The following is a 17,843-nucleotide window of genomic DNA, read 5'->3' as shown; positions in this document are numbered from 1 at the left end:
CATCATTACCTAACTAAACAAAATTACTGAAACCATGTTTGTTTGTGGAGTTTGTTTTTAAATAAATATGTGCTTGACATTTTAGAGTTGTTGTTACACCCATGTATAACTACAGAAGCCCAGTGTGAAAGCACATTATTACAAAAGGGTCAGCTTAGTAACCTCTTAGCCCGGTGCCTTGTTGCCATAGCAACCACAGACCCAAACACGCAGCGCTTGTGTAACTTTATAAATAAAACCTGTATTACATTTTCAGTAAGTGCAAAGCTTACTGGTCGTTAAAAGAAAGCTAAAAAAAAAAAAAAAGGTTTTCAAATAAAATTACAACTTTTTTCAAATTTTGAATTCTGGGTTGTACTAATTAAATACAACCCTACACCTAATAGCTTTTACACACTGTAAACCCAAACTGTGAAATCTTGTTAAGTTTTATTAAGACATTGGGGTTAAAAAAATTATATCAATTTCATTAAAAAAAAAAAAAAGTTTCCCTTGTGGTATTTTCCATCCTTTACTGCGACGCCATGACTTCTACTGTAACCCGAGTCCAACCCAAGGAGTTTTTTGGGGAAGAGTAACAAGAACAAGATGGCTGTCCCGGGATGAGAAAACTATCTTCTTTTTTTCACGTAAACACGGCATTTTAATGCGGCGGACAGTTCAGTCTAAATACCTGTTTATCTAACAACTTTAACCACTTTAAAGGCATCACTTTGAAACGGACGTCGTTTTTTCACGGGACTTTTCGGGAAGTTTCTAACGGTTTGTTGAGGGTGGAAACTACTGCATTAGCTATGAGGAGCAGGACATCGTTACTGAGATCTCTTTACCGTGACCTTTACGCACACGTCAAGGTTTTGTGTACTGATCTCATTTAATTGGCCATTTGACTAATTTTCTGCTGTATTTGTTTGGTTGTTTTTTAAGGCGTTTAACAGTTTAGTTTGTCACCTCTGAAAGCTTCAGTCGCTGTTGTTTATGGGTAACATTTAGCTTTTTCGCATGCCCGCACCATATTATAATAATAAAATACATAAATAAATAATAATAATAGCTGGACCATGAGTTCATCTCGAGTCAGACCCCAGCAGCTGCCTCAGAGCCAGGCTGGTAGGTCGGCGCACAAACTCGACTCAAGTGAAGGGATAGAGATGGAGAACATCCAGCATCAAGACCTGGGTCTCGGTGGAGTCGTAGGCACCCCGTCCCCACCGTCGCGACAGGCGTGGAGCCGGGATAACCCGGGTTTTGAACCAGAGGACGAGATCATGGAAGCAGACTGGCCTCAAGCGAGTCCCGGGAGAAGGTCGGCGTCCACGGCCTCCGGCAGCAGCTGCAGCAGCAGCGGCCTGGGTAGCTACAACCGTGGGGGCAGCAGCACCAACATCCCCCGAGGAGGACTCTATCCAACCCCGACTTTGGAGCAGCAAGACAGGCATGGGCACCCCAGCTGTCTGAAGCAGATACTCCAGAAAATCAGAAGTAGGTGACGGTTTTTATTCTTATTGTAAAGAATAACGCCAAAAACTACAACTTTGTACAGTTCACTAACAGTCATGCTGTTTTTTTTTACTAAGTGTTATTTGTGTTTTTACTTTGTAACTGTTAATAAAGACGATGCACGCATAATAAAACACAATACTTTATTTTCGTCCATTAAAGTAAGGAATCACATATATGTTTGAATTCTGTATGACCACCGCTTTCTTCTCTATTGTTATCAGTAAACCTGAGTTTAATAATTGCACTGATATTGTCGTGATGTGTCATAGCCTTTATTTATCTCATGTATATAAGGATTTATGCAAAGAGGGAAGCCTCAAGTGTTGTCACTCTTCTAAACTTAACTGAGATAGTTGGCCATTTAGTCTCTCTGTGTAAATGTTGCACGTTAATAGTTAACTGTTTCCTTTGTAGTTCTGTGGGGCACAGAGCTGATGGAGGAGAGTGACAGCAGTCGAGAAAGATACCTCAGGAATGTACTGAGGGAGATGCTCACATATATCGCATTCCTGATCACCATCTGTATCTGTAAGTAAACATGCAAGTCTTGTTGTCCTTTAGGAGTAGTTCATCAGAAGTGACTTATTACTTGGTTCATTATTGAGAAATACTTAGGAGATCCCCCTGATAGATAGCATAAATTAAGCTCCAGATAACAGTTGTGGACTGAACTGAGAGTGACTCGTGGAGAGCCGTTTAAAATGTGGCATCTGTCCTGTAGCTGAAAATTTACTTTCCATACTCACAGCTTAATGAGTCTGGCAGAAAATCTAAATTCCAGCATTTGTCAACGGGCATAAATTCAAAAAACAGCACAAATTTCAAATGGCAAAAAGAAGTGGCATGTTTGGGAAGAAAGTTAAAATAAAAAAAGAACTCATGGTAAAGTTTTCCCTTCTCTCTTCTTGCTGCAATGAAAAATGCCAAAGTGTGGTTTAGGGTGGATCAGGAAATGATTTCCTGGCAGACACCATTAAGGCTTATTTTGCCAGCCTGAGCCCGACTGTTAAAAGCATTTTCCGGAACTACTGAAAACTGCAGAGAATAATAATGCATTACGAAATTAAAAGTAGATTCAGCCTAATTTTGAATTTAAATGTTCATAGGGTCCTTACACAGTCACAGTGGATGTAAACTGTGTCATTGCTGCTGGCGCTAATAGAAATTTCCTTCTCTTTCCTGTCATATCTTGATTTGTTCTGCAGTGACCTATGGGATGGTGAGTGTAAATATGTACCATTACACCAAAGTCATGTCTCAGCTTTTCCTGGACACGCCGCTGTCTGCCGGGGACCCCTCTACTTTTAGGAGCCTGTCAACCATGGAGGATTTCTGGAAGGTAAAGTGTAACATTCATCCTGTCGTCGATGTCTTTTACTTTTCTGCAGTTTTGTTATCATTTTATAACTTCTCAAGAAAGGAAGGTCATGTTTAAAGGAGTACTTTAAAGTCAACTTTTTCAACTAATGCTTATTTGCTCCCTACTGACCAGGTGCATTTGAAGTTTCTGATTTTGGTGATTTGGTGATAGTGGTGATTTTAATATTCATGCCTGCTGTGATGCTAAATCCCTGGTTAAGGACTTTCTAAATGTTATAGACTCTTTTAACCTGACACAGTGGGTCACTGTCCCCACTCATGAAAAAGGACACATACTGGACTTGGTCCTATCCCAGGGGTTGTATTTGTGCGTTACAGAAATATATTACTTGTTTAACAGCTTCAGTCATCATTGTTGTTTTTATCCGTTGTTGTTGTTGTTGTTTTTATTGCATCATTGTCGCGCACTTTCCTTGTTTAGTTGCTTTTTAGTTTGTAAAGTACTTTATGCAGCATGAGCTGTTGGAAATGCTCTATATAAATAAGTTTGACCTTGACCTTTAGTTTGTGTTAAGCTAAGAAACTTTTAGCTTTCGGTTCATATTTATCAAATACATGTGAGTGTGGTGTTGATCTCATCTGTGAACTATTTCTTTATTTTAAAAGTGCATGGCAGTTTTAGTCTTGTGAAGTCGGTGTCCATCAGTTCAGTCAGTGCAAACTTAGTAATAAACCACACTTTTGATTACAGGAATTAAAGATCTTTCTTCATGCCTTTGTCTGCCCTATACTCTCAGTTCACAGAGGGACCTTTCCTCAATGGCATGTACTGGGAGGTGTGGTACAATAATAAGAGCCTGCCAGAGAATCAGAGTCTTATCTACTACGAGAACCTCCTTCTTGGGGTGCCGCGCCTCCGACAGGTCAAGGTCCACAATGAGACCTGCTCTGTCCATGAAGATCTGAGGGATGAGGTCCAGGACTGCTACAACCTATACACCCTGACCAATGAGGATACTGCCCCCTTTGGTCCCAAGAATGGAACCGCGTAAGTTCATGAGTTTAAATCGGTTACATAAATATGTATCATATGGGATGCAGATATATTACTATCTACATCCTGTATGTTTCTCTCTCGGCCTCTGTCAGGTGGTTGTACACCCCAGAAAGCGAGATGAATAGCAGCAGTTACTCAGGTCAGGTGTCTAAATATGGAGGTGGAGGATATTACCAAGACTTGTCTCGTACCAAAGAGGAGTCAGCCATCCAGCTGCAGGTTCTGAAAGATCACTTGTGGCTGGACAGAGGCACTAGGGCAGTCTTCCTTGACTTCTCTGTCTACAACGGCAACATAAATCTTTTCTGCATCGCCAGGTAAGAATCAATAGCCTTGTCATAAATTATAATGTTGGGTTGTAACAGATTTATTGAGCTGAAACTATAATAACAAAACTACAGATAACATACTTTGAAATCATTATTATAGTTAAACGTAGGTACAAATATCTTCAAGAAAATGCCTAATTTTAATGTTTTCTGAGTTTGCTACTGAAAATTCACAATTTGAAAATAAAATAAAGTCAATCTAAAATAAATTAGCAGTTTTAATTGCAGCACAGAATAAATTTACTATAGACCCCTCTTTTCAATATATAATTTTTTAGATTTTCCTCTTGTATGACTGGATTATTAGTTTTAAGGTCTTTATAAGCAGAAAATGGTGAAAAATGCCCTTAGGTCAAATTGCCTGTTTTTGGATTCGATTCTTGAATTTAAACTGAATTTAACAAAAAGTAAAAAGCTTTTAGTATTCTGTTTACTAAAATGTGTGTGGTAGCATATGGTTATCACCCGGTGCCTATCCACATTACTTTGCTGAACCTCAATGGAGGTGACTAGTATGGATGTATACACATATATGCAAGAAGGAAGTTGCTGAGGAAAATATTCAACAACTTAAATCTACTTTTCCTTCCATTGTTAGTGAGGATTAGAAAGCCTAATCATGCTCCTTCCTGACTTATCATCAGCCAGATTCTTGATTTACACACTTTAGTTTGATTTGTTTCCACAACATAACAACGCCAGCTACCGTTGCAATAGCTGACTGAATGTCGTGCATTTGTCAGGTTGCTGGCAGAGTTCCCTGCTACTGGTGGCGTAGTGACCTCTTGGCAGTTCCAGACGGTGCGTCTGATACGATACGTGTCCAGCTGGGACTATTTTGTGGGGATGTGTGAAGTGGCTTTCTGCCTATTCATTCTCTATTATGTGGTGGAGGAAGTGTTGGAGATCCGCATCCACCGCCTACATTACTTCAAGAGCCTGTGGAACTGTCTCGATGTTCTTATTGTCACAGTGGGTATCAAGGTTAATTTTAGGATGATTACAAATTTGATTTGATTTGATATTCACAGACTTTCACTTGTTTGTTTCTTTCAGTTGAGCGTTGTTGCTATTATTATGAACATAACAAGAACAGCCATGGTTGGAAACCTGCTCAGAGGCCTGTTGGAGAACCACACTGCTCACCCCAGCTTTGAGCCTTTAGCCAACCTGCAGGTTCAGTTTAACAACATGGCTGCGGTTATTGTCTTCTTTTCCTGGGTCAAGGTAAAAAAAAATCTTCTTCCTTTAATTCATAATTCATCCAGGAGACCTTCAAGGAACACTTAGTGGAATTTACCAATGCAGCAGAGTCGACTAATGCGAACACTGTCTCACTTCCGCTCAGCTTTTTAAGTTCATCAACTTCAATAAGACCATGAGTCAGCTGTCCAGCACCATGTCTCGCTGTGCCAAGGACCTCGTGGGTTTTGCCATCATGTTCTTCATCATTTTCTTGGCTTACGCTCAGCTGGCCTACTTGGTGTTTGGAACTCAAGTCAACGATTTCAGCACTTTCCAAGCCAGCATGTAAGAGCCTTGAAAATTTAGCTAATGAATGTAGGAACGCCTCAAACCAGTGTTGTTTCCTATTGTTGTTTACAATGTTTTATTTGTTTGTTCGCATAGATTTACCCAGTTTCGTATCATTTTGGGAGACTTTAACTTCTCAGAAATTGAGGAAGCTCATCCAGTTGTTGGACCTATATACTTTACAACCTTTGTCTTCTTCATTTTCTTTATTCTCATGGTAAGTAGAGAATCCACGTGATTTGTTAAATAAGTAACCTTTGTTCTGGGTTTTAAAATTAACGCTCAGTTATCCTACAATATTTTCTCTCTTTATTTTTTACATAGAACATGTTCTTGGCTATTATCAATGACACATACTCTGAGGTGAAGGCTGACATGTCCCAACAGAGGTCTGAGATGGAAATGACAGACCTTATTAAGAAGGTATTGAACAACATTTCTATTTTATTGTTATTAAGGCAGATTTCTTTTAAATTGGTTTTGGCTTTGATAATAACAATAATAATAATAATAAGTATAAGCATGTACACCTGAAAGTGTGATTTCCTGGGTGTGACTGAATCTTAACAGGGGAAGTATTATGATAAACATTGTGGTCTGTTGTATATTTACTGTGATGTTGTTTGATGCTCATATTAAAGATCAGTTAGGCCATGTCCTCTCACCTGAGCAGGCACCTTGGAACGAATCTGGGCTGTTATGTCGAAGCTTGTATCTAAATAAATAGGGAGAACCATGACTTTCGTTTCATCAGTTAGTGGGAAGTAAAAACTCCAGACATCAGAGCTGTGAATTTGGATGTGCCTGAGATGGGGGCGGGGCTTTAAAGCACCACTTCTGTCTTCAAAGAAATGCAAAGAGCAGCCAGTCACAAGAAATTAAGTTTCATAATGATGATGTTATGCGGAAAATGGGCAGACATCAGGTCTTGCTGTGGTGCATTCAAGTGTAAAAACTCTGCTTTGTAGTTTTAACAAAAAGACTGATGCTTTTCTCTTGAATCTATCTGAACCATGTGTGGAGTGTTGGGTGGGCAGTATTTTCTGCTTTTTGTGAGGTTTTTCAGGCTTTCCTTGCTGAGAAGAAGTGGTAGGATTGCAGTTATGTGTTTCTATCGCTGTCCAGAGGTGGCAGAAGTACAGACATTCTGTACTTAAGTATAACTAAAGAGTATTAAAAAATATTCCAGTAAAAGTTGAAGCATTGAGTCAACTTCTTTATTCAAGTAAAAGTAAAAAAAGTACAGGCTCTAAAATGTACTCAAAGTAAGAAAGTAAAAAGTAGCTCTTTGAAGGACCTTTCTACCAGCTATTTTTGTGCTAAGCTAACTGAACCTTGTATTATACTAATGTAATTATAAAATAACATTAGTACATAGAAATACAAACTTTATTTCATTCTACATTGTATTTCTAATAAAGGTACTCAGAGTATAAAAAATAGCACTATTTTCTGTTTCCTCCATTGTAGAGAGTGACTTTGCCTCTAAACTAGAAAATTAGTAGGGAAGAGGCTAAAATGGGATTCAGCGGGTGGGAGAACCTTTAAATTCACCACAGTACAGCAAAGTAACCTGTTTATCCTGCACTAAACTGCAGAGTCTTTTCATTCAATCTTTAAACAACACATTTAGTCTCCCTCTGTTTTTTGCAGCTTGTATAACAATGTGAAAACACATAATGTCACATGGACAGACCCAATATTTGATTTTAAAACAAGAGGACTTACATGTAAGCTTTAAAGTTCCAGTTTATGATATCCCACTGAGCAGTCCTTACATTTAAATCTAACCTCTTCTTCCTCTCCTGTCTTTCTTATCTTTCTCCACCTTTGAGTGAAGTTAGCTCTTTCTTTTCTCTCCTTGCTGGACCTTTAATCAGAATCAGAATAACTTTATTGTCATTGTCACAGGTACAACGAAATTAAAAGTGGTCAGTGCTAGTGCTGGGCGATATATCGAGTTTTTAAAAAAAAATATCGATATATTTTTATACGAGATATAAGATGTGACAATATCCTTTATATCGATATAGTCTATGTTACGTTATAATTATAGTTGCGGAGCCGCAAATTTGCCTCTCTTTCGTCCACTTTTGTCTTTACGCAACGTTACTCGACCTCACCTCTCCTTCACTGAACACAACTCCCCCTCCTCTCCCATCGCTTCACCTGCAGGCAGCGACAAGATGGACACGGCAAATCTCCGTTAACAAGTTACTGCGCATCGCTCCGTGCGTGGGGCTGGACGGCGTCAACGTGTTAACGAGCTAGCCACGCTAACGCCTAACTGCACGGCCTGAAATCCTTTCATTTTCTCAAAAGTTGACTGCGCGCCTTTTGTATGAATTCTGGTTGTGCTTGATGACCGCGAACCGATTTTATGTGATACACAGCGCTCAGCAACCTGTCAAAAAATGTTTTAGTTCGACTTTGGTAAGCTACGGAGCTGCACCGCTTGACGGATTGTCGGAGCATTACGGCTACCGAGGAGCCTCGCGGAGTAATACGTACTGTGAATATTACCGTACTGTGTGTGTATAAGGACCATAAATGGCACCTGTTCAGAGACATGGTTACGAAGCGGATTTCAAACTCAAGGCTGTCAGTCACACAGTAGATGTTGGGAACAGAGCAGCTGTGAAATCTGTCTGTTATTATGCTCAGCGTCTTTTAGTTTACATTTTGACTGCACAATTGTGAGCTCTTTGTTATGCACAAAACAACATAGTTTTCTTTTATTTATAGAGCATCATTATTTAATAAATGCTCATAATTTATTTTTGAGTAGTTTTTTTCATGTACATCTATGCTGTATGTTAGTTAATAAGAGTGCCTGTGTGACACCTGGGACACAGCTTTGACTAAGAACTCTCTTTTTGTTCTTACTTTATGGCTTTAAAAAAATATATCGAGATATATATCTTATATCGCCATCCAGCTAAAAAATATTGAGATATGAATTTTGGGTCATATCGCCCAGCTCTAGTCAGTGCATCTAGCAACACGCTGTGTTTGTTTCAAAATGTAGGGAGTAAAAGTAAAAAGTTGTCAGAAAAAAGACCTACTCAAGTAAAGTACAGGTACCTGAAAATTCTACTTAAGTACAGTAACGAAGTATTTGCACTTTGTTTCTTCCCACCTCTGTCGCTGTCAGTATATTATGGAAGAGACTCATTTATATTACTGTAAATGTAATTTGAAATATTTCTCTGGTTTCCTTCCCTCAGAGTTGTAACAAAGCTTTGATGAAGCTGAGACTAAAGAAGACAGCGGTAGATGACATCTCAGACGGTTTGCGTCAAGCTGGGGGGAAACTGAACTTTGATGAACTCCGTCAGGATCTAAAAGGGTGAGGAAACTCTCCAATTCTGCTAAAATCCCTCAGAGTTGTTGTGCTCAGTGTGTTGACTATAACACTCATGCAGCCTGTCTTCAGTGTGCACTGTCTCTTAATTTGATCAGAAAGGGTCACACAGATGCAGAGATTCAGGCCATCTTTGCCAAATACGATCAGGATGGTGATCAGGAGCTGACAGAGCATGAACACCAGCAAATGAGAGATGACCTGGAGAAAGAGAGAGTGAGTGAAGCCACAAGCTTTTATTTTTACCATTTGTGTCAAGAGATTTATTCTAAAGACACTTCTTCATCTAAGAGTCTAAAGGTAGAAACAGACACAGATGCTGTGGTTTTCACTTGCAAGGGCGATCACAGAACGCCCACACCAGAGTGGGGGCCCTGCGATCCGCGCTCTGTAACCGCTCTGGTCTTTATTTATATACAAAGCAATACAACAGTGAATACGTTTGTTCAGTGGAATGTTGATGCGTGAGCATGTGCGGATATGTGTGTGTGTGTGTGTGTGTGTGTGCGTGTGCCAGGAGAGGCTCCTCTACCTGGTACAAAGTGAAACTGCTCATTAAGCTCTTATCTAGCAGGTACTGCTCCTTCCCTGCATGATAACGGGTCACAGTGAATCAAAAACAGTCTGAGTTATAAAGAGGTCATCATGCAGTATTCTATCATATGCAAACTTATATTATTAAAAGATTATACTGACTACAATTTTCTATTGACAATTTGGTAAAACAAGAAAAGAGTGTTATTTCAGTAACTGATCAGACAATCTGCACATAAGTGCAACAGTGCAGCCACAACAGCAGATGTTCAGTGTGTCTCTGCTCATACGCTAGGAGGACTTGGATCTGGAACGCAGTTCGCTGACTCGACCCAGCAGTGGGCGGAGCTTCCCTCGCACCCAGGATGACTCAGAGGAGGACGACGATGAGGACAGTGGTCACAGCTCTCGACGTCGTGGCAGCAGCTCTGGGGGTGTCTCATATGAGGAGTTTCAAGTGTATGAAGTTTTTTTTTTTTCCTTCCTTAGATTGATCAGTAAATTATATTTAAAGAGATAATAATAATAAATAAACTGCTGGGCAGACTCAGTCAGTAGAGAAAGGAGCATGGTGATAACTGGATGTAAGGATGGAATGAAGTCTAATTGATGACAGTTTTTGGTGATTGTGAAACACTGGAACATCCTGAAGTACAGGTTAAACTTGCGCTGCATGAAAACATTTTGTCAGGAACAAATAATTATTTTTTAAATATATTTTTTAAATATTAATGAACACATAGTCATGACAGATTTCCTGAGACTGTTGGACAGACTAAAGACAAAGTTTATTGTCAATTCCAGAAACTAAAAAAGACAACAACAAAAAGCTGCAAGTTCAAGTTTAGATCTAAGGATTTTAAACCAGAGTCCAGATTTATTACAGATTTGTTAACTGTCAGTATTTATTATAGTAAGTTAAATATTTCTTTGTAACAGTAGCTGTGTCTGTCAGTGAACTACAACTCTACCTATTGAGACATGGACTCCAATAGACCCCTAAAGGTGTGGTGTGGTATCTGCTGATTCTTTATGTTCTGTTAGTCACGAGGTGCAGCCTCCATTAATCGGAGTACTTTGTCTAGCACATCCCACAAATGCTTGATTGGACTGAGATCTGAGGAATTAACTTTTTCAGTAATTTGAGCTATAGTAGCTCATCTGCTGGATCAGATCACACCACATGCATCGGGCCAGCCTTCACTCCCCACATGCATCATTTTGGCCTTACCATCTATCATCCTGTCACTGGTTCACATTGGACCACTTTTGATAGTTACTGACCACTGCAGACCAGGAACACATCACAAGAGCTGCAGTTTTGTTGACGCTCTGACCCAATCGTCCAGCTTGTCCCTTGTCAGACTCACTCATATCTTTATGCTTGCCCATTTTTTGTGCTTCTAACACGTCAACTCTGAGGACAAAATGTTTACTTCCTCCCTAATATATCCCATCTACTAACAGGGGCCATGATAAAGAAATGCCTGATCGGTGTATATGCAGCACTGGACATGCTGTTCTGAGTGATAGCAGCTGCAGCGCTATATGACATTTAACAACAAGAGGGAAAATCATTCTTTGTTTTGCAGGCTGGTGAGACGCGTGGACAGGATGGAGCACTCTATCGGCAGCATAGTGTCGAAGATCGATTCAGTGATTGTGAAGCTGGAAGTTATGGAGAGAGCTAATCTTAAAAGAAGAGACGTGGTGAGCAGGCTGCTGGATGGAGTCATGGAGGTGAGGTGTTAATATGTTATTATGTTAATAATGTTATCACATGACTGAATGTGTCATTTGTAGTGTTGAATTATGGCTGAATTGCACCCTGCAGCTCCCCTCAGTTGAGTTTTAAAACTGTATTCTAGCTTTTGGGGGTTTTAGGTATTTTTTATTGTTTGGTTCATCACTCTCAGAGACAGTCACTCCCTTGAACAGTGATGAACACTGTGGTGAGCACTATCGAACATTTAGGATTTAAGCAAGAGTCTTTTTTTTTTTTTTATACTTGCCTTACATTCAGGAAGAAGCTCAGAATGAGTTATTGTAAGTTAACTGGATAAACACATGAGATGAATACGTGTGGGTTGAGCTGACGTTAATATCGTTTGACATTTAATCTGTTTCCGTTTGTCAGGATGAACATCTGGGGCGGGACACAGACACACACAGGGAGCAGATGGAGAGGCTCGTCAGGGAGGAACTGGAGCGCTGGGAGTCCGATGATATGGTCTCACAGGTCAGCCACCCACAGCCGGCCACTCCTGTTGGCCCGCGGCCTCGCCCTTCCTCGTCCTTGTCCACCGACGGCCTCGACACAGGCGTGAATGGGAGCGGCCATGTGTGAAGACTTGGCATGCTCAACTCTGCAAAGAAACTTTATTGGATCCTAACTTAATATGTGGGTCTTTTTTTTGCAGCAGAAGGTACTAAAGCTCATGGAAGGTGTTTAACTTACTCGACATATTAGAGAGGAAGTCAAATGCACCTCACCTGGTATACACAAATGCACTGAAAGAGAGAGGCTGTCACATGCAAAGGGTCTTTACTCAATTTCACGTATTATTTTGACAGATGACGAAAGGGAAACAAAACAGACAAGGTGCTGAGGAACAGTAAAGGATTTAATCATTACACCACAGTATTACACACGCATGTACCAGCGAGCAAGTATATTCAGAATTCAGTGCATGATTTTAATATTACGTGCTTTCGATCGCTGTATGCACAATTATTAGCATTTACACAAAAGCCCTTTCTATGAATAATAATGTTGCTGATTACTTTTTTCATCATTTTAATATGCAGTAGGTACAAGCGTGGCACTTCCTGTCACATTTACTCATCCTTCAAATGAATTAGCTTATCGTTTTATGATACATATTGTAACTTTAAACAAACTTCGATTTGGAGTGCATCCAGTGTTCATGGGAAACCCATGCATTATTTTTACTGTGCCTTTTTTAAAAAATAAAAAATCTGTTGTGCCAAATAAAGCGTTATCAAAATACATCAGGGGGACTTCACTTGGTTTTATCTCACTTTACAAGACAACATATATATAAAAAGAGAGAGAAATCACATATTATATACAGTATTACAGATGAGTCATTATTTCAAAGCAGAATCAAATAATAGTCATACTGTCTACTGATCTGAACAGAAAATAAACTGCACCCACAAACTTCCCTGAGACTGGTTCTGTTGGAGGTTTCTTCCTGTTAAAAGGGAGATTTTCCTTTCCACTGTCTCCAAGTGTTTGCTCGTAGACGGTAATGTGATTATTGGGTTTTCCTTGTATTATTTGTAGGTCTTTACCATACAAATTAAAGCGCTTTGAGGAAACTGTTGTTGTGATTTGGTGCTATATAAATAAAATTGGAGTAAACTGAAAAGTAGGCCAAAAGTCATTTTGGATTTGTCTAAGAACGAGAAAGTTTAGATGCAGCAGTTTTAGTACATTGACATTTATTTGCAAATGATGTTAAATTAAAAGATATTTTACACATTTTAAGGTTTTCAGTAACCAAAGTTTGGTTTGTACTTCAAATTTTTCCATATACACTGATTTAAAGTTACGCAAAAGTCCTTTCTGTGAATGCTAATTTCAAGTTTCCCAAGAACTATTTAATCTGGTATAAAATCTGAGCGCAAAATATATGTTTCTTATCTCAGGAGAATTTATATCATGGTTTTGGTGTGTGGTAACTACACTAAGGTTTATAACTGCATTAATAATAATTAATGCATTAATAATAATAAAAAACCACAAGACCAAAAGTTACATGAAAATCTTTATACATGGTATGAAAAAACTAACAGAGTATAAATGTATTACAGCGCTTTGCTTTGGAAAACAGATAAAGTCACTTGATGTAATGCTTTAATGTCTACACTTACAAATGATCAGCTTTTAATTATAATATTATGAAAAATTAATAGCACAATTAATTAAGTATAATTTGGAAACTTTAATCAAAACAACTGGGTTACAAAGGTATTGGGAAAAAGTCACAAACTGGCAAATGCTGTAAATATTCATAAACATCTTTGAAATATAAACCAGTATACTTTTTAATTTCTACACATTTTCACTTTGGAAAATTCACAATTTTCTCCTATAATTTGAAAATATACTGTCTAGTTTGTTTTGGACTCACAATGTTTTATACCCACAAAGATTTTATCCAGACTAAACATATGTAACAGTAAACAAAGGAACCAACAACTAGATTTTGATATTTTGAGAAACAGCCATACTTGCTTACTTGGTATACTGGTATACTTTTATATCTGCACAATAAGTACACACACTGGCATCTCCATTAGGTTGCTAGTACTGGTTTGGACCCCTTTTGCCTTCAGGGCTGCTTTAATTCTTTGTTGGGGAGATTTAACAAGGAGCTGGAAATTTTCCTCACAGACTTTGGTCCATACTGACATGATAGCATCACACAGCTGCTGCATATTTGTCAGCTCACATCAATCTCCCATTCCACCACGTCCCAAATATGGTGTATTGGATTCAGATCTGCTAACTATAGAGGTCATTTGAGCACAGCGAACTCACTGTCACGTTAAAGAAACCAGTTTGAGATGATTTGAGTTTTGTGATATGGTGTGTTATCCTGCCTGAAGCAGCCATCAGAAGATGGGTACACTGCGATCCAAAAGGGACAGGGTGAGCAACACAGGTAGGCTGTGATATGGTCTTCTGCTGCTGTAGTCCACCTGCTTCAAGGTTTGTCGTGTATTTACAGATGCTGCTCTGTACACTTTGAGTTTAACAAGTTGGATATTGTTGAATGTCTGACCTCTGCAATCAAGAAGGCATTTTCACCGAGAGACCTGCTGCTCAATAGGCAAGGCAAGGCAAGTTTATTTATATAGCACAATTCAACAACAAGGTGATTCAAAGTGCTTTACAGAGACATTAAAAACAAAAACAAATAAAAAGCACGATTTAAAATTGATTAAGACAAGCAAACAAACAAACAAACAAACAAACAAACAAACAAACAAAACAGTATTTAAAATCAAAAATCAAAACAGTAGATAAAATCAGAACAGTAGATAAAATCAGAACAGTAGATAAAGTCAGTAGTTAAAATGTAAGTTTTGAAATTTAAGCTTAAAAGTGTGGATTTGGTGCTTTATTCAAAAGCAGCTGAGAACAGGTGAGTCTTCAACCTGGATTTAAATAAACTGAGTGTTTCAGCTGATCTGAGGCTTTCTGGGAGTTTGTTCCAGATATATGGAGCATAAAAGCTGAATGCAGCTTCTCCGTGTTTGGTTCTGACTCTGGGAACTGATAAAAAACCGGATCCAGATGACCTGAGGGATCTGGAAGGTTCATACTGGGTCAGGAGGTCACTGATGTATTTTGGTCCTAAACCATTCAGAGCTTTATAAACCAGCATCAGAACTTTAAAGTCTATCCTCTGACGGACAGGCAGCCAGTGTAAAGACCTCAGAGCTGGACTGATGTGGTCCACTTTTTTGGTCTCAGTGAGGACTCGAGCAGCAGAGTTCTGAATGAGCTGTAGTTGTCTGATTGATTTTTTAGGTAGACCTGTAAAGATGCTGTTACAGTAATCAAGCCTGCTAAAGATGAATGCATGGACTAGTTTTTCCAGGTCCTGTTGAGACATCAGATCTTTTATCCTTGAAATATTCTTGAGGTGATAGTAAGCCGATTTTGTTATTGTCTTAATGTGTTTTTCTAAGTTTAGGTCTGCATCCATCACTACACCCAAATTTCTCGCCTGGTTGGTGGTTTTTAGGTGTATAGATTGAAGTTCTCTGGTGACCTGTAATCGTTTTTCTTTGGCTCCAAAGACTATTACTTCAGTTTTGTTTTTGTTTAGCTGCAGAAAATTGTGGCACAACCAGTCATTAATTTCCTCAATGCATTTACCAAGAGCCTGTACAGGGCCTCGGTCTCCTGGTGACATTGTGATATATATTTGTGTGTCATCTGCGTAGCTATGATAGTTTATTTTGTTGTTCTTTATAATCTGTGCCAGTGGGAGCATGTAGATGTTAAACAGAAGGGGTCCCAAGATGGAACCTTGGGGAACTCCACATGTGATACTTGTCTGCTCAGATGTGAAGTTACCTATTGATACAAAGTATTTCCTGTTTTCTAAGTATGTTTTGAACCAGTTTAGTACAGTTCCTGAGAGACCTGCCCAGTTCTCCAGTCGTTTGAGTAATATGTTGTGGTCAACTGTATCAAATGCTGCACTGAGATCCAGTAAAACTAAGACTGACATTTTTCCACTGTCTGTATTCAGACATATGTCATTAAACACTTTGGTCAGAGCGGTTTCAGTGCTGTGGTTCTGTCTAAAACCTGACTGGAAGGCATCATAGCAGTTATTCTGTGTTAAGAAGTAATTGAGCTGTTGAGAAACTGCTTTTTCAATGATCTTACTTAAAAATGGGAGATTTGAGATCGGCCTGTAGTTATTCATTTGTGTCTTGTCAAGATTGTCCTTTTTCAGTATAGGTTTAATTACAGCAGTTTTTAGTGATTCTGGAAACACACCTGACGTTAAAGAAAAGTTTATGATCTGTAACAGGTCTGACTCCAAAGTCTTTGAGACCTTTTTGAAAAAACTTGTTGGCAGGACATCTAAACAGCAAGAGGAGGAGTTCAGTTGACCTAAGATGTCCTCCAGGTCTTTGTTGTTAATAGGGTGAAACTGTTTGATGGTGTTTAAACAGTTTTTTGGTGGACACAGTACATGTCCTGGATCTGCTGTTGATGTACCAATTGCTTGTCTAATCTTTTGGATTTTTTCTGTGAAGAATTTGGCAAAGTCATTGCAGGCCATGGTCGAATGAAGTTCAGCTGCCACTGACACAGGAGGGTTTGTTAGCCTGTCAACTGTAGAAAATAAGACCCGAGCATTATGACTGTTTTTGGTGATGATGTCAGAGAAGTAGGACCTCCTTGCACTCCTCAGTTGTAAATTATAATTGTGAAGTTTCTCTTTATAGATGTCATAATGAACCTGGAGGTTTGTTTTTCTCCATCTGCGCTCAGCTTTCCTACACTCTCTTTTTTCATTTTTCACCAGTGTGGAGTTTCTCCATGGAGACTTTTTCCTTCCAGAGATAACCTTCACCTTAATGGGAGCAATAGTGTCCATTACATTTAACATTTTAGCATTGAAGCTAGTGACGAGCTCATTGACTGAACCTCTGGACAGGTCAGGTGTTAATGGGAAGACCTGGTTAAAGATCTCACTACTGTGTTCAGTTATACACCGTTTTGTGATCACTGCTGTTGATATATTTGTGTGGGCTGAGATTTTACTTTCAAAGAAAACACAGTAATGATCAGACAGGCCCACATCAGACACAGTAACCTTTGAAATGCTCAGGCCCTTGGAGATCAGTAGGTCAAGAGTGTGTCCTCTATTATGTGTGGCCTCTGTTACATGCTGAGTCAGCCCAAAGTTGCCCAGAGTGTTACTCAGGTCTTTAGTCCCTTTGTCCTGAGGGTTGTCCACATGGATGTTAAAATCCCCAACAATAATTACACAGTCGAAATCAACACAGATCACAGACAGCAGTTCACTGAGGTCATTAAAAAAGTCTGTGCAGTATTTGGGAGGCCTGTAAACATTAAGAAACACAACTTTGGATGGAGCCTTCAGCTGTAACGCCACATATTCAAAAGACTGAAAACTTCCAGGAGATAGCTGCTTACATTGAAATGATTCATTAAATAAGACGGCAACCCCTCCTCCTCTCCTGCTCACCCTGGCCTCACTGATAAAACTGTAGTTAGGAGGGGTCGTCTCGATGAGAACAGCTCCACTGTTACTTTGGTCCAACCAAGTTTCAGTTAAAAACATAAAATCAAGGCTGTGCTCAGTGATTAAATCATTAATTAAAAATGTTTTCCCAGCTAAAGATCTAACGTTTAATAAAGCCAACTTAAGTGTTTTAGAGGTATTATTTGCCCCCTCGTGTTTGGGAGCAGTCTGTGGCACACAAGGTATGTTTACTACATTTAAAGATCTTTTAGAGTGCAGCTCTTTGTGTTTTGACCAGGCCACACGTCTCCTTCTGTCACCTAAAAGTACAGAAATTTTGAAACCTTCTAATAAACAGGGTCCCAGCTTCTCCTGGGAAAAGTCACCACTGTCATAATCCTCGCAGCCCGGACCCTCCACACATCACACATCAG

The 17,843-nt window shown here is 39.2% G+C and overlaps 1 protein-coding gene across 2 annotated transcripts; it reads left to right on the top strand.

Moving 5' to 3' along the window:
* The first annotated feature begins 574 nt into the window (after positions 1 to 574).
* On the top strand, positions 575 to 13,036 carry pkd2 (polycystic kidney disease 2). 2 transcript variants are annotated; one of them, XM_063476131.1, is made up of 15 exons: positions 575 to 1,482; positions 1,918 to 2,031; positions 2,709 to 2,842; positions 3,621 to 3,871; positions 3,973 to 4,197; positions 4,953 to 5,181; positions 5,266 to 5,436; positions 5,558 to 5,739; positions 5,839 to 5,959; positions 6,067 to 6,165; positions 8,970 to 9,091; positions 9,205 to 9,322; positions 9,939 to 10,099; positions 11,233 to 11,380; positions 11,778 to 13,036. In XM_063476131.1, the coding sequence occupies exons 1-15, from the start codon at positions 1,062 to 1,064 to the stop codon at positions 11,985 to 11,987; spliced, it is 2,706 nt and encodes a 901-aa protein (XP_063332201.1). In that variant the 5' UTR covers positions 575 to 1,061; the 3' UTR covers positions 11,988 to 13,036. The 2 variants fall into 2 exon arrangements, with proteins under 2 accessions (XP_063332201.1, XP_063332199.1); XM_063476129.1 differs by having other exon boundaries at positions 9,936 to 10,099.
* The last annotated feature ends 4,807 nt before the right edge of the window (positions 13,037 to 17,843 follow it).

This window comes from Pelmatolapia mariae, linkage group LG6 (genome assembly GCF_036321145.2).
Source record: "Pelmatolapia mariae isolate MD_Pm_ZW linkage group LG6, Pm_UMD_F_2, whole genome shotgun sequence".
Classification (NCBI taxonomy): domain Eukaryota; kingdom Metazoa; phylum Chordata; class Actinopteri; order Cichliformes; family Cichlidae; genus Pelmatolapia; species Pelmatolapia mariae.
Note: the sequence above shows the minus strand (reverse complement) of the source record. Positions and strands in the feature narration are given on the sequence as shown.

Excerpts from the sequence above, each read along its gene's own strand:
- pkd2 (XM_063476129.1), top strand. The coding sequence starts at position 1,062 with ATGAGTTCATCTCGAGTCAGACCCCAGCAGCTGCCTCAGAGCCAGGCT. Across the intron at positions 9,092-9,204 it reads CTCCGTCAGGATCTAAAAGG|AAAGGGTCACACAGATGCAG; the intron begins GTGAGGAAACTC and ends TAATTTGATCAG. Across the intron at positions 9,323-9,935 it reads ATGACCTGGAGAAAGAGAGA|GAGGACTTGGATCTGGAACG; the intron begins GTGAGTGAAGCC and ends CTCATACGCTAG.